Consider the following 14,301-nt stretch of genomic DNA (forward strand, 5'->3'; position numbering starts at 1 on the left):
TGTCCTAACCTAACTCTTGTGTCTCCACCATCATTGAATAATTTTGTGAAATACTCCTTCCATCTCTCCTTAATCGCACCCTCATTCACTAATACATTTTGATTTTCACCTTTTATACATTTCACTTGGTTTAGATCCCTTGTTTTTCTTTCTCTTGCTTTAGCTAATTTATATATATCCCTTTCTCCATCTTTTGTATCAAGTCGTTTATATAGATTCTCATATGCTTTTGACCTTGCTTCACTAACAGCTTTTTTTGTTGCCTTTTTTGCTTCTCAAAGTACTCTTTTTGATGCATTTCAAACATTGTCCAAATTAAATGGGTCAAAATATTTTATGTGTTTATAAAAAGGCAAGTTAATGGAAATGTTAATTCATGGGAGAATGAAATGTAAGTGGAAAATTAAAATGAAGTATAAATGGGGTTGATCATGTGAACAAATGGATTGGGCTGCTGAAATTGGGTTAAGCCCAAGTGCAAATTATGTTGTATTTTAGTTAAGTTAAATGAAATGAGCTGGAACCAAGTTGAAGAGTTAGCCCATTGGGCTTAATAAATGTGTTGGGATAATGGATTTGGGCTTGGGCCATGTGCAATATAAGTGGAGATTTAAACAAAGGAAATGAAATGGTAAAGGGTCAAAATGGGCTTGGGCTTATGTGTGTGTGTGCGCGCGAGCACAATTGAGGGGCAAATGTGGAATGGGAAAAAGGGGTGATGGGAGCAGTTGGGGGCAGACGTGAATGCCATGCCCACTCCCTCTTCTTGTCTTGTTTTGCTTCTTCTTCATTTCATCTCTACCCCTTCTCTTGACATTTTCTTCTTCTCCTCCTTTCTCCTTCAATTTCTTCTTCTTCTTCTTCTTCCATTGTTCTTTGTATTGGAGCTTCAAGAAGGTGAATTTCCAGCTCTAGCAGGTTGCTTCTTCTTCTCCTTGGTTCAAGCTTCAAAGGCAAGTTCCTACTTTTCTTCTTCTTCTTTCAAGCAAACACCCAATATCTATTTCCTCTAAATGATGGTTGAGATGTTTCTTTTGTATAAATGATCATGGCTTTTATCCTTGTGCTAGTCTTGAGGACCATTTTTGTAGTTAATGGATTTTATTCCATTTCTTTCAAGGTTTATGGGTTCTCTTAAAATGTTGTTGAGTCTCATTGATAGTCTCTATGGGGTTTGTTCACCCCATGTTTTCCCTCAAGGAATGGCATTTGTGGGTTAGGAAACTAGTTATGGGGTTGAGTGTATCTTATGTGTTCTTTTGTTTCGCATTTGTGTTTGTTCGTGACCCTCGCCATGACTTCGGTCGACCTAAGTCACCCAGTGACTTATATGTAGCTTTAGTCAAAGGGTCGATCGACCTAAAATTATGAATAAGCATTCTGCCCAACTTCAGTTAACTGAAGTTGAACTTCGGTCGACCTAAGCCAGAGTTCGATTGACCTAAGCTTAGAAACCTTCATTTTGGCCAATTTTGGTCGATCTAAGTTAGATTTTGGTCGATTAAAGATTAAAATCCAGTATTCTGCCCAACTTTAGTCGACCTAAGATGCTTAGCCATTTCAGCATCCACATTTTTTAGCATGAGGAGTTTTGTGCATCTTGCGCTCTTTTGGGCATAACTCTTCGTAAAAATATCGGAATCGAGATCCGCTTTTTGTGTTGTAATATAGACTCGATAAGCTTCGATTTGGAATAGGATTTGAACCATTTGGACAACTAGTGAGTCTCTGGGCTTCCTTTGAAATGTATGCTTGATTCATAGCTTTCTCCTTCCTTAAAAATTCGTTCAATCTTAAATTCTGAAAACGAATACTTCCACCTTGACAATATTATCAAATAATTGCACTTAATTGAGTGATGAAACCTATTTAAATGTTGAACTGTGTGAAATGGCCAAGAATCTAGTGGGCAAAAATTGAGGGGGGTGTATAATATGTTTGATTGTGCTCTTAATTACCATGATTAACTCCATCTAAATGATTAATGAAGCAAGTAGACTTAAGGGCTTTAGAAGTAAAACAAGAATGATAATGTGGTTATGTGATAGCATGAATTAAGCTGTGAAGTGCGTATAAAAATTTTGAATACATTGAAATGTCCCTATAATTGTATGATAGATAGGGGCCTTCGGTAAAGGAAATACACCCATAAAACACTAAGGATAATTAACCATAATATGCCTTATGATTGTGATTATATAAGTTGCATGTGAAATTGATTATGATAGTGGGATTATAGCATATATGAAGTATGTTAAGCATGGCAGTAATTACTATTGTGCATTCATAGTATGGCCATGTGTATGAGCTATGTTTTAAGAGCTTGCATGTATTAAGGTATTTAATTGTATAATGGCATACACATGAATTGCATAAGAAATGTTTGATTGTAATTGAACATGAGGATATGAAGATAAAATTGTGCATATCTTGTATGGCCGCGTGTCAGTGTAATTATACCGCATGGTGGTAGTGGTGGTGGAAATTGGCTTGTGATTATGATGCATAAGACTATGGGGGGTTTGAGACCTACAACAGCTTGTGACCTTGATGAGATTGTGAGTGTTGTGGCACATGATGACGACGGTGATGGATATGATATCTATGGATGTGGTATAAAAGCCTTGGGCTCATGTGATTGATTTGGTTACATGTTCTTGGCTGCTAGCAAGTTTATATACCGGTTCTTGGGTGTCAATGTCTGCATTTTATGTGGGCTCCAAGGACCTTATGTGTGCATCTATGCATTTATGTTATGGCTGAGTATCGTGTTATATAACCATATGGAATGGATTGTGTGTCGTTTGTGTATATGAGATTGGCATGTGTTTCTATATACAGCATGATATGCTTGATGTTCAGGGATAGTCCGATCATATCTATTTTCCATTGTTTTTATACACTTGCTGAGCCTTATGGCTCACCTTGAAAAATGTGTTTTGTTAAAATGTAAGAAATTGTATTTCCTTGAGGATGTTAAATGCAGAAGGTATGAACCCAGTTGATGTCTATATGTCAAGTGGTGATTTTCCCTTGGCTCTAAGCCATTCATGCCTTTTATATATTGATCTATTAATGCTTCCCTTTGCTATATACTTGTTGAGCCTTGTAGCTCACCTTGTTTTCTTTTGTCATTCCAAGAAAGGGGAAGATAGTTATTTGGGCGAGTCCCGATTAGATGTATACAGAGATATCCTAGCATTAAGATCCATGGGTATAATTTTGAGGGCATGAGTAGAGTATTTCCTTTTGTAATTAAAGTCTTAGCACCATTTTATTTTGAAAATGTATGGGTGGTAGGCCTGAGATGATGCTGTAAGGAATGTTGTATAATTTATTTTGGCTCCTATTGTTAGTGAGCAAATTTGAAAAAGAAATTTTTGAAAATTTTGAGTATCTGTATCCATTTTGAATGGACCTTCTCTCGGATTTCGTATGCTAGCAAAAAAATCCGGGAGCAGGCCTTGACAATAGTAGCCCAGCTACCTTGGAAAATTACTTCAAGAGATGGGGATGGTACTCCCAAGTATTGTTTTTTGGGTGCAGATTAGACCGGCGTACTAACACCTCAGTGATTGGCACCCTTTTCTTGTAGATGACCCTCTTGTCTACCATGGCTATAGGCTTTGCCTCCTATTGAATGGATTGAATTGTTGAGGGTAGAGTAGAGCTTGCTAGATTGTTGCCTGGAGAAGGTTTGAGAAGTGACACATGGAACACGGGGTGTATGTGAGACCCTTTCGGAAGCTGTTGTTTGTAGGCCACCTATCCCACCTTGGCTATTGCTTCATACGGGCCATAGTATTAGAGCTCAACTTCGTGACTGCCTTGGGGGGATATAATCTTCAGTTGGGCTTGCCTCAATTTTACATACACCCTATCTCCCACCGAGAAAGATCTCTCACTCCTCTTTCTTTCTGCATACTGCTTCATTTGATTTTGGGCACTCGTTAGCTCCTTCTTTAAGGTTTGCAACATCTACTATCTCTAAGCCAAATAATTGTCCATAGTAGCTACCAAGTTATGGCTTCCTCCTAGTGGCAAGAGAGCAGGTTTGTATCCGTAGAGTGCTTCAAACGGTGTCATTTTTAGGGAGGAGTGTGGGGTGGTGTTGTACCACCGTTGGGCCAGGGAGAGCCACTTATGCCATAGGATGCACTAGGCTCACACACCTTAGGTACATTTTGAGGCACTGATTGGTCCTTTCGGTTTTCCCATCTATCTCCGGGTGATAGGAGGAAGACGTGTAGCTGTGTTCCTAAGGACTTTATGAGCTCTTTCCAAAGTAGGCTTGTGAAAACCTTGTCCCGTTCTAAAACAATTACATGAGGCAGCCCATGTAATTTGCCCACTTGGTCTAGGAAAGCCCTTGCCACCTCCTGTGCAGTGAAGGGATGGGATAGGCCCAAGAAGTGGGCATATTTTATCAAACGGTCAACCACCACTAGCACACAATTCTTACCCTTTGACTTTGGCAAGCCTTCTATAAAATCCATGCTGATATGGGTGTCCATGCCTGATCAGGTATGGGTAGAGGTTGCAACATCCCAGGGGGGTGGATGTTTTCATGCTTATACCAATTGCATGTATCACAACCCTTCACATACTCCACCACTGCCCTTCTCAACCCCGACCAAATTGTTTAATCTTGCTGTAAGTGTTCTATACCCCAGAGTGGCCACCCACTAGGGAGTCATGTAAAGCCTCTAGCACCTTCTGACTGAGGGGCTCATCCTCACCAATCACCATCCTCTCTTTATACCTCAACAACCCATTCCCCAAGGTATAGCCCGATTTGCTGCTAGGGTCCAGGACCAGTTGCTCCATTAGCTCCTTGATCCATTCTCCCTTTGTGTGGCTTGTTGTTACTTCCTGGAACCAATCAGGAGTTAAGGAGGTAATAGCAGCTGAGGCCCCTTCTTCCACACAACGAGAGAGAGCATTGGCTGCCTTGTTCTCATGGCCTCTTCGATACTAAATAATATAATCAAGCCCCATTAACTTTGACATGCCTTTTCTTTAAAGATGAGTATGAAGTTTCTGCTGCAACAGAAACTTAAGACTCTCATGATCCGTCCGTATAATGAACCACCCTCCTTCAAGGTAATGTCATCACTTTTCAATTGCTATTAAAATAGCCAAGAGCTCCTTATCATATACACTGAGACCCAAATGTTTAAGGGCCAATGCCTGGTTGATAAAATCTAGGGGCCTGCGCCCTTGCATCAAGACTACCCCCACCCCACCATCACTTGCAACTGTCTCTAATACAAAGTGCTGATTGAAATCAAGGAGACTCAACGTAGGTACCTCACACATGGTAGCTTTTAATTTCCCAAAAGCTTCCTCCACCTTCTCACTCCAATGGAACCCCTCCTTCAACAACTCTGTCAAGGGTTTACAAATAATGCCATAGTCTTTGACAAATCTTTGGTAATACCCTATAAGGCCCAAGAACCCCCTTAGGGCTTTCACATTGGTAGGCCTTGGCTAAGTAGTCATGGCTACTACCTTCTGAGGGTCTATGCTTACCCCTGCCCTTGAAATGATATGGCCGAGATACTCTGCTTAGGTTTGTGCAAATGCACATTTAGAGTTCCTAATATACAAATTATTGAATTGGAGGACTTGTAGAGTAGTCCTTAAGTGCTTTAGGTGTTTGCAGAAGGTAGGGTTGTATACAAGAATGTCATCAAAGAATACCAAAATGAATTGGAGTAGGTACGGTTCAAATATTTGGTTCATAAGGGTTTGAAAAGCTGTTGGAGTGTTGGTCAATCCGAAGGGCATTACCAAGAATTCATAATGCCCTTGGTAGGTTCTAAAGGCAATTTTGTGGATATCATTGGGGTGCATTTGTATCTGATGATATCCGGATCTGACGTCAAGCTTAGAAAAAACTTTAGCTCCATGTAATTCATCTAACAAGTCTTCGATAATTGGCATGGGAAATTTATTCTTTATGGTTAGAGAGTTGAGTTGGCGATAATCAATACAAAACCGCCAACTATCATCTTTCTTTTTGACTAACAGCAAGGGAGAGGCATAGGGGCTGGTACTTGGTTGTATGATGGAAGTGTGTAGCATGTCTTTGATCATGCGTTCAATTTCAGCTTTTTGTTTTGAAGGATAGCTGTAGGAGCAGATGTTAACAGGCTCTGTATTGGGTTTTAGGTTAATGGTATGGTCTATTGGCCTTGGGGGTGGCAGAGACTTAGGTTCCTCAAACAAGTCCTCAAATTCATCTAAGAGTAAATCAAGAGGGTCCAATTGAGTTACCTCCCAAGTAGTCTGTGTGGAGTCCATTGAATTCAGCACGAGTTTCCCTTCACCTTCTATGTTCTCCTCCCATTCCACTACATGTATGGAAAAAAGTTGGGCCACTTGTGCCCACTTGTTCTTGAACAATTTGTGTAGCCTTTTACCCAAGATCATCTTACATATTCCTGTCTCCACACTACCAGTTAGAGTCATCCTCCTTCCTCCCTTCTTGAATGTCACCTCCACCTTATTAAAGTCAAAACAGATAGGGCTGACTTCTCTCATCCAATCAACCCCTAGGACCATATCACATCCCCCCAATTTCAATAGACATAGGTCAGCCTCAAAATCTTCCCCCTGCATTTGCTAACAAAACCCAACACACACTAAGTTACACAAGACCTTTTGGTCGTTAGCTACTATGACCAATAGGGGTTGAGTCCCCGTGAGGTTGCATTTCAATTTCTTAGCTATCCTTTCATCCAGGAAGCCTTGAGTGCTTCTGCTGTCAATGAGAATCATCAAACGGCTATCTCTTGCTTTCCCTTCCACCTTGATAATTTTATTAGTGGCCACTCCCCTTAAAGCATGTAGGGAGATCTCCACCTTCTCCTCTTCTCCCTCCTCATCTTGATTGCATTCCCCCTCTTCTTCCCCTACATATTCTTTCGTCCCATCTAATAGCAGTAGTTGTCGCTTGCACTGATGGCCCAGGGTGTATTTGTCTCCACACCTGAAACAAAGACCTGCCAATCTCCTCTGCTCTACCAAATTCCCTAGAACTGGCTGAGGGGGTGCTGGGAGGGTTGCCAACCCTTTGGTGCCATGGCCCATGGTTCCTCTATTTCTACCCCACCATCTACAGTTTTGTTGTAAGGGCACCACCAAACACCCTTTATTCACACCCTTTTGCTTCTTGATCAACACCTCTACCGTTAGTTTTATATATATATATATATACATACATAAGTATATATATAAGTTTATAAGTTTCTAATCTATTTATATATATATATATAAGTTTTTGTTGCATAAAAAACTTAAAAAAAAAACATCAACAACAACAGTCCGCCTAGGCCCTAGTTTGGCGCCCAACTAGCACCTAACGTGTTTTAGAACACTGCCTACAGCAAAGGCAATAGGCCTTACAAGTACTTAAAACAAAATTGGTAACTCCAAGAATCGTATGAAGTAGTTTGCAGACAAAATGAGGAGTGAAAGAGAATTTCAAGTGGGGGAGGTAGTGTATTTGAAGCTTAAACTAGGCCATTTGAGGGCCTTACTCCAAAACCCCAACTCAAAGTTAAACCCAAAGTTCTATGGACCATTTCCCATTACCGCAAAGGTGGGAAATGTGGCCTATCGGCTACAGCTACCAGAGAGCTCTAACATCCATCTGGTGTTTCATGTCTCACTTCTCAAGAAGCCAGTGGGAGCACAACCAGTGAATTCAACCTTGCCTACTCCAAATGCTAGTGATAGTGTGAAGGAACCTATAGCTATAGTGGACGGAAGAGTAATCTACAGACAGGGGGCTCCCATCACTCAAGTCCTTGTCCAATGGTCTAACTTTCATCCGAATAATAATACCTAGGAGTATCTTCCAGATGTCCTCAAGCAATTTCCTAGTGTGGCAAGCCTCCTCAACATTTCTTGAGAGTAAGAAAATTTTGATGGGAGGGGTAATTGTCAATGTAATAGAAGGGAAAAGTAGTATATGAGAAAATATGTTGTTGGGGGGGGGGGGGGGGGGGGGGGGGTATACCAAGTTTGTTGCTACATTGGTAGTTGGTACATTCCTAGCACATGTAGGCAACCCGCACATGGGGGAGGATAGGATCAAGTTATAAAAACCACTGAACCCCTCCACAGATGATATGAAAATACATAAACAAATTCTGAATTTCTCTCTCTCTCATCTCTCTCTCTCGTTCTATCTTCTTTTCTCCCTAAATTCTATCTCGTTCTCCCTCTTTCTCTCACAATCCTTCCGCTATCGAGAATTACTTGTCAAATCCTTAGGGAGCTGACAACACATTATATGGCTTAAACTTCCAATAGAGAAGCATTCCCAATGCACAAGGCTCCTAGTTTTGTGAGGGTTGCATTTCTGCCCTCCCCTTGCTCTTTTTGTTTCTTTCTTTCTTTCATTTTTTTTTTTTTTTTTTGTACACCATTAGAAGCAAACTGATAACTGCATCATCAATAAATAATAATAAAATTGTTGAATGTTGCCCCCTTCAAGAAGACTCCTTAATTTAATCATAACAATATTCAGGTTTCAAAATTGAGAATAAAATAAATAACGTGTAGCAATTCTAGCTTCAAAGAAGAAAAAGCAAATGATCCTATAATGATCATGAAACCTAACACACAAGTATTTTAGTACTAAGGTGTAGTAAGAGGGTAAAACAAGTGCACCTCCTCGGACAATACTCCAAAGGAATAAAATGGAAGATGAAAACACTCAAGGAAATATTAGAAATAAGAAAAAGAAATACTCAAAAGAAAATATAGTCTCACGTTTCATTCTCTTGTGTTGAGCTTTACTAAAACGGCGAGCAGAAGACTTTGATTGATTTTTCTTATCTGAGTAGTCTGTATAATCTACATCCTCCATGTTCCAGTTCGCTTTTCCATCCATTCTTGGGAAGTAATCCTAAGGAAAACCATAAGAGGGATTATCTTGATCCCTAACAACAAATTTAACACTAGCCATAACAGTTAACTTCTATGTCAGGCCATGTGTGCGTGAGTGCCTGCGTGCATGTATGAGAGAGAGAGAGATGTAAATACAATGAAAAAGCATGCTGATAAATTACAGATTAGCTTCAATAACACTTTTAACTATTCTTTCCTATCCAAAAAATTGATCACTTTCTTGCATATGGCATGCTGAATCCTTTCTATTTTATGGATGAACACTAGATAACAACTACTAGTTGCCCCCCCCCCCCCCCCCCCCCCCCCCCCCCCATCAAAACCAGCACCCAACCTGTCAGCCCTCCCTGGGGTTCCCAGAGAAAGAAAAATTAAAATAAAAGTGCTATTGGGCCAAATCTCATGCATATTGTTCAATATCTTAGCATGGTTCAAGCTCAAGTTACAAATTTAGATACAACTATACACTACTAAGAACAAATAATGAATGCATATTTTATTATCCAATCTACTACTACTGGTAGCACTTGGGTTTTCCTAATCAAATATGGTTTAACTAGTGTTACCTGAAATGTAATTTTGGAGGAACCACTTTTGAGAAGAAGATCTTTTAGAGCACTCTTTGTATCAGCGCGCTTTTGATGTGTTTCAAATCTGATGTGATTCTGCAACCAATAATTATGATATTTCCTTGAGAAAGGAAAGAAAGAAAGAAAGAAACACATACACAGAAGAATAAGGCAATAAAGAAAAGAAGATAAATTATCAAACACAAGTTTACGTGGAAGCATGGAAGGAGCCGGTATACCATACATGATATGTCCTACAGATAAAGAACACAAAACAAATATCCAATTCATTTACGTAGTTTACGTAGCATTTGTGGGCATCCATCCATTATCGATAAGGACGACAAGAAAATTTATGGCCATTACAACTGACAGCATGCAGTTAATTCTGGGAATAGAACAAAGTCCCAATGAAATTCCAGCAACATCCATTACTGGTGGCAACCATTTTCATAAGAGCTATTTTCTTTTTATAAAATACGGAGAATACCATAGAATAAATCAATTTGCATAGGAAGACCAAATGCACACATTAACAAATGCACAAAAAGGAAACTTCTTGTTACAACATTACACAGTTTCAAGAAGCACTGCTTCTATAATGTTACTTATTTTTTTGTCAGGAAGTAAGGGCCTGAAAATAGTGACAGCAATATTGGCAGATCTACAAGTCCTAGGATGTAGACTTAATATTTCAAACTAGCCTTCAGGGATTTAATATGTTTTATTCCCAAAATAAATGGGAAGAATTCCAATAAACACCAAGATAGTATAAAGAACCAAAAGAACCTTTCTTTCCTGTTCCATGTTGCTTCATTAGTAATATAATCAATATTCTTTATCCATCTGCAGCATATAAGATTTTGTACTGTTCTTTCACTCAGAAGGATGATATATGGACCTTGTAGAAAATAATAGTTGGTCCTAAATTAGAAATCCTAAGGGCCCATGTGGTTGTCCTCAAAAAAAATTTTATAGTCAGTGAACTAGTTCTAGAAATTGTTTTCCAAAAAAATATCTCAAAAACACACCACTCTAGAAAGCAACAAAAATATGGTTTAAATGATTTCAAAAATTGTTATAACGTGAAAATACAACTACATGAAGCAAGGATGTTTTTGAAGTTCTTAGAATTATTGATTTCCAAACCAGCAAAAACAAAGAAAATGAGGAGAAAAACAAATAGGTCCTAACAGTACCAGACCTTATATCTATTTGCATTATTGTAATATTATAAGTTCTTCTTTCCTTTCTAGTTAGGATAAACATCAAGATATGAATATACATTCAAAATATGTAGTCAAACTAAGTGTAGATAATGCCCCAGGTAGATCTATTTAATTCATTAGAAATTTTGATAGCTTTTCTATACTAATATTTGTCAAATCACTACAGAGTTGTTGAATGTGAGTGTTAAGTTGAAGCAAGCCTCATCAAAAAAATGAATGTTAAATTAGTAAACAGGGGTGTGGATGAACTGAAATATTTACCAACAGATTGGCCCACTAACAACCTCAATTGCAGTTGTTCTTTTGGTACATATGTGAAGATAGCTCTAGGTTTTGTGCAAGATAGAATGGAAGGGATCAGAATGAAGTGACGAGTAGAAGAATCAAATTTATGTACAAATGAACAAATTAAATGAGTATTTTCATTCTCCTATTTGGTTGCCAAGTAGAATAAGGCGTCTTCACTCAATAATTATCTGAAAATAGAAAGTTCTGCATGCTGTTTGGCATGTAGAGTTCAAGAAAGATAGTATAATGATTGGAACGTTAGGGACATCATGGAGCTTTTAAAGGTTCTACCTTCCCCAAGAGAGAGGAGGATTTTAAGTGGATCCACTCTAAGGACAATGGAAAGTCTTGCTAATATGTCCTTCTCTTGGGAAGGAATTTTCTTTCTTAAAGCTCCTTCAATGATAGCTTTCTTTGGATGGTAGGTGGTGCATGTCAAGATCTTAATTAAGACAACCTTATAAGATGGAAGAGCAAGAGACTTTTGGCAAGTCAGTTAGCCATCTTCATATCCATTGCACGGTGGGTAAGTGATTGTTGGCAAGTCAGCCATCTTCAAATCCATAGAATGGTAGATACAAGTAGTGGTTACTTTTTATGTTGAGTTTAAAATTGAGTAGGTTTTCTCTTAATTGATGAAAGATCTTACTTTGGCATAGAATTGAGCTTAAGCTTACAAGAGGAAAAGGAAGGACTAGAGAACAATCCCTCATGCTTCAATCTGAATTACCTAAGTTAAACAAACCGCCAATATTTCTAGGGAATTCATGGAACAGCCTTCAGAATGAAGAGTAGAGTTCTTTCCATTTTTGTATAGTTGGTGCACAGCTGGGATTCAACCATGTTTAGAGCAATTTGTGGATTTCATAGTGTTGAACCAGAGAAATAAAAGGAGAGAAAACCCTTTTAGGAGAAGAGAACTTGGTGAGATCTAGACTCTTTCTATTGAAATTTATAGTAAGGCTAAAATTAAGGCCTAATTACAAGCTAATTGACAGCCTAATTACAAGCTGATTGGCAACCTAATTACAAGCTAATTGACAGCTAATTACATTTATTCCAACACAGAAACTTCATGTAGCCAAATATGAAGGATGGGTGTTTGTTTATCCTCATCTTTTCTACATGAATAGAACCACCGATACCTCTTTAATGTAGATTATAATAATAAGAACATCAAAACCTTAATCTACTCATGTTCATATCCTCTATAAAGCCATTGCATCCCATGCCACATCTAAGGGTTTGTTACAAAGCTTTCTTTACTCTTTTCTACCTCTTTTGCAACAAGCTTCTTCCATTCTATACACCCACCTCACAAGTGTCTACTGATCTTCTCACATACTCAAATTGTCTTAATGGCTCTTGCACATCTTATCTTCAATGGCTACTTTATTATAATCCCATTTCCAATTCTGTTTCTTCTTGTATAGCTACATATCAATCATAACATCCTCATATTAGCCATGTTCATATTTTGCACATGTTGATATATAACAACTCAACATTCTAAGCCATAATCAAAGATTGGTCTTAGCCATCTGGTAAAACGTACAATTTAATTTTAGAAGGATTTTACAATTGTATAAAACGATGAATGTACTTCTCCACTTAATCATCTTACCATGACAGAGCTTCTAAATTTTTGCTCTCACTTTCCAGTTTAGGTTCTCTTTATGTGTGTGTGCACACACGTGTTCAGCTTTAGTTTAGAGATGAAAAAAAATAATAACTAAGACATTATTTTGTTTTTCTTTTGGCTTTGCTTTTGATTTTTTACACCCTTACTTCTCGTGCTCCTCTCCACCGCCTCAGATGGGTCACATGGCTCTGGCAATGAATGTGATCAGTCAATGGGATAGGAAAGGGAGAAAAAAAAAAAGAAAAATATCAAACAAAATACAAATTCAGAAAACACCTCTACTGGTGTTTCAATTTTTCCAGCTTTTTGGAATTGAAAACAAGCAATCTATTGCTATTTTCTGTTGTTTCTAAAATATAACACAGAAGTCTTACCATAGGGGCTCAATAACCCTAGAATTTGTTTATTCCAAACTGTGAGGCAAATATTATACAGGAGCATATCAGAAAAAGAAAAATTGATTATAGAAGTTCATTTTTGACTTCTGAATACAGAAGAAAAGCAAAAATCTTCTGCATTAAATTTCCAATTTTTTTCAGAATTTTTGAAAACAAAACAACTGACCAATGGTGTTTGTTTTTCCAAAATTGAACATAGACCTAGAGAAAATTTTCTTATGCCAAACCATGAGGCAAATTTAATACAGAAACATGTCAGAAAAGCAGCACCGAACTCACCATCCAAATCATGCTTGATGCTAAAACTACAATCTTTGAATTTCAGATCAAACAGAATATGGTCGTCATGAATTCAACCTAAATGAATAATGCTTAGCTTCCTCTGGAAACAAATCGATTCGCATTCAAAGAAAAATCAAAAGGAACAAAATATCCCAAAGATTAGAATGGAAAGGAAAAGAAGATGTAGAAGCTTACAAAGTTGGATTGGGTCTTCCTTCTGTCAAAGGTAGTGGGAGTGGAATGAAAGGAAGCTAAATGCGCCGACGAAGAAGACGATGATTGAATCCAGGAGGTCTTGAGAATCAAAAGGTTTCGCCATCTGGGTCTGGGTAGCACTTGCATTGTAATGTAGTATACTATTTTCCCAATCCCAATCGACAGAATAATACAAAACAAGGCTGATCCTCCTATCTATGATTCACAGGGACAGCCTAATCCAATATACAACATCTGTATCCTAGGATTTGCGCTACCGTTCTTCCGTGAAAGAATTGTTGCCGCACAAAGCATGGGGTTGCTCTCTCTCTCCCCCTCTCCCGCTCTCCCCCTCCCTCTCTCACGTTGCCTTGGGAAACTGGGCCGGCTTGGTAGTTTGTAATGTCTCTGGGCCGGGGCATAGCCTCCTAGGTTTTGATAGCGTCAGAGATTTCAAATGGGCCAGCCTAGAGGGCTACCTGAACAAGCCGGGCCTTCGCAAGGAGTGGGTGGGCCACAGGCCTAAGGCAACCCTTGGCTAGTGGGTCGGTTATTTAAAAATAAAATTTGAAAAATGTTTTTATTTATATTTTAAAATATTTTTTAAAACAATTTGTATTTTAAAAAAAAATAATTTTGAAATATAAATAAAAATTCTGTCAAACATATTTATATTTATTTACAAAATTTTAGATGCAATATGATCATCTTAAAATTTGAGTTTCAATTTTAGATGTTATATTTGTTTTGATTTTTTTTTTTTTTTTGAGAAACTT

General features: G+C 38.2%; 1 protein-coding gene across 1 annotated transcript in view; it reads right to left on the reverse strand.

Annotated features, from left to right (window-relative positions):
• LOC127803983 (uncharacterized) overlaps window positions 1–13,893 on the reverse strand; it is a 29,192-nt gene extending 15,299 nt beyond the window's left edge. The window contains exons 1-3 of the mRNA XM_052340666.1: window positions 13,526–13,893; window positions 9,489–9,587; window positions 8,785–8,920 (exon numbers count right to left, since the gene is read on the reverse strand). Coding sequence (XP_052196626.1) covers window positions 8,785–8,920; window positions 9,489–9,587; window positions 13,526–13,672 — 382 coding nt within the window. The 5' untranslated portion in view covers window positions 13,673–13,893. The remainder of the gene's footprint in view (window positions 1–8,784; window positions 8,921–9,488; window positions 9,588–13,525) is intronic.
• Between the last annotated feature and the right edge of the window lie 408 nt (window positions 13,894–14,301).

This window comes from Diospyros lotus, chromosome 6 (assembly GCF_014633365.1).
Source record: "Diospyros lotus cultivar Yz01 chromosome 6, ASM1463336v1, whole genome shotgun sequence".
NCBI classification, from domain to species: Eukaryota; Viridiplantae; Streptophyta; class Magnoliopsida; order Ericales; family Ebenaceae; genus Diospyros; species Diospyros lotus.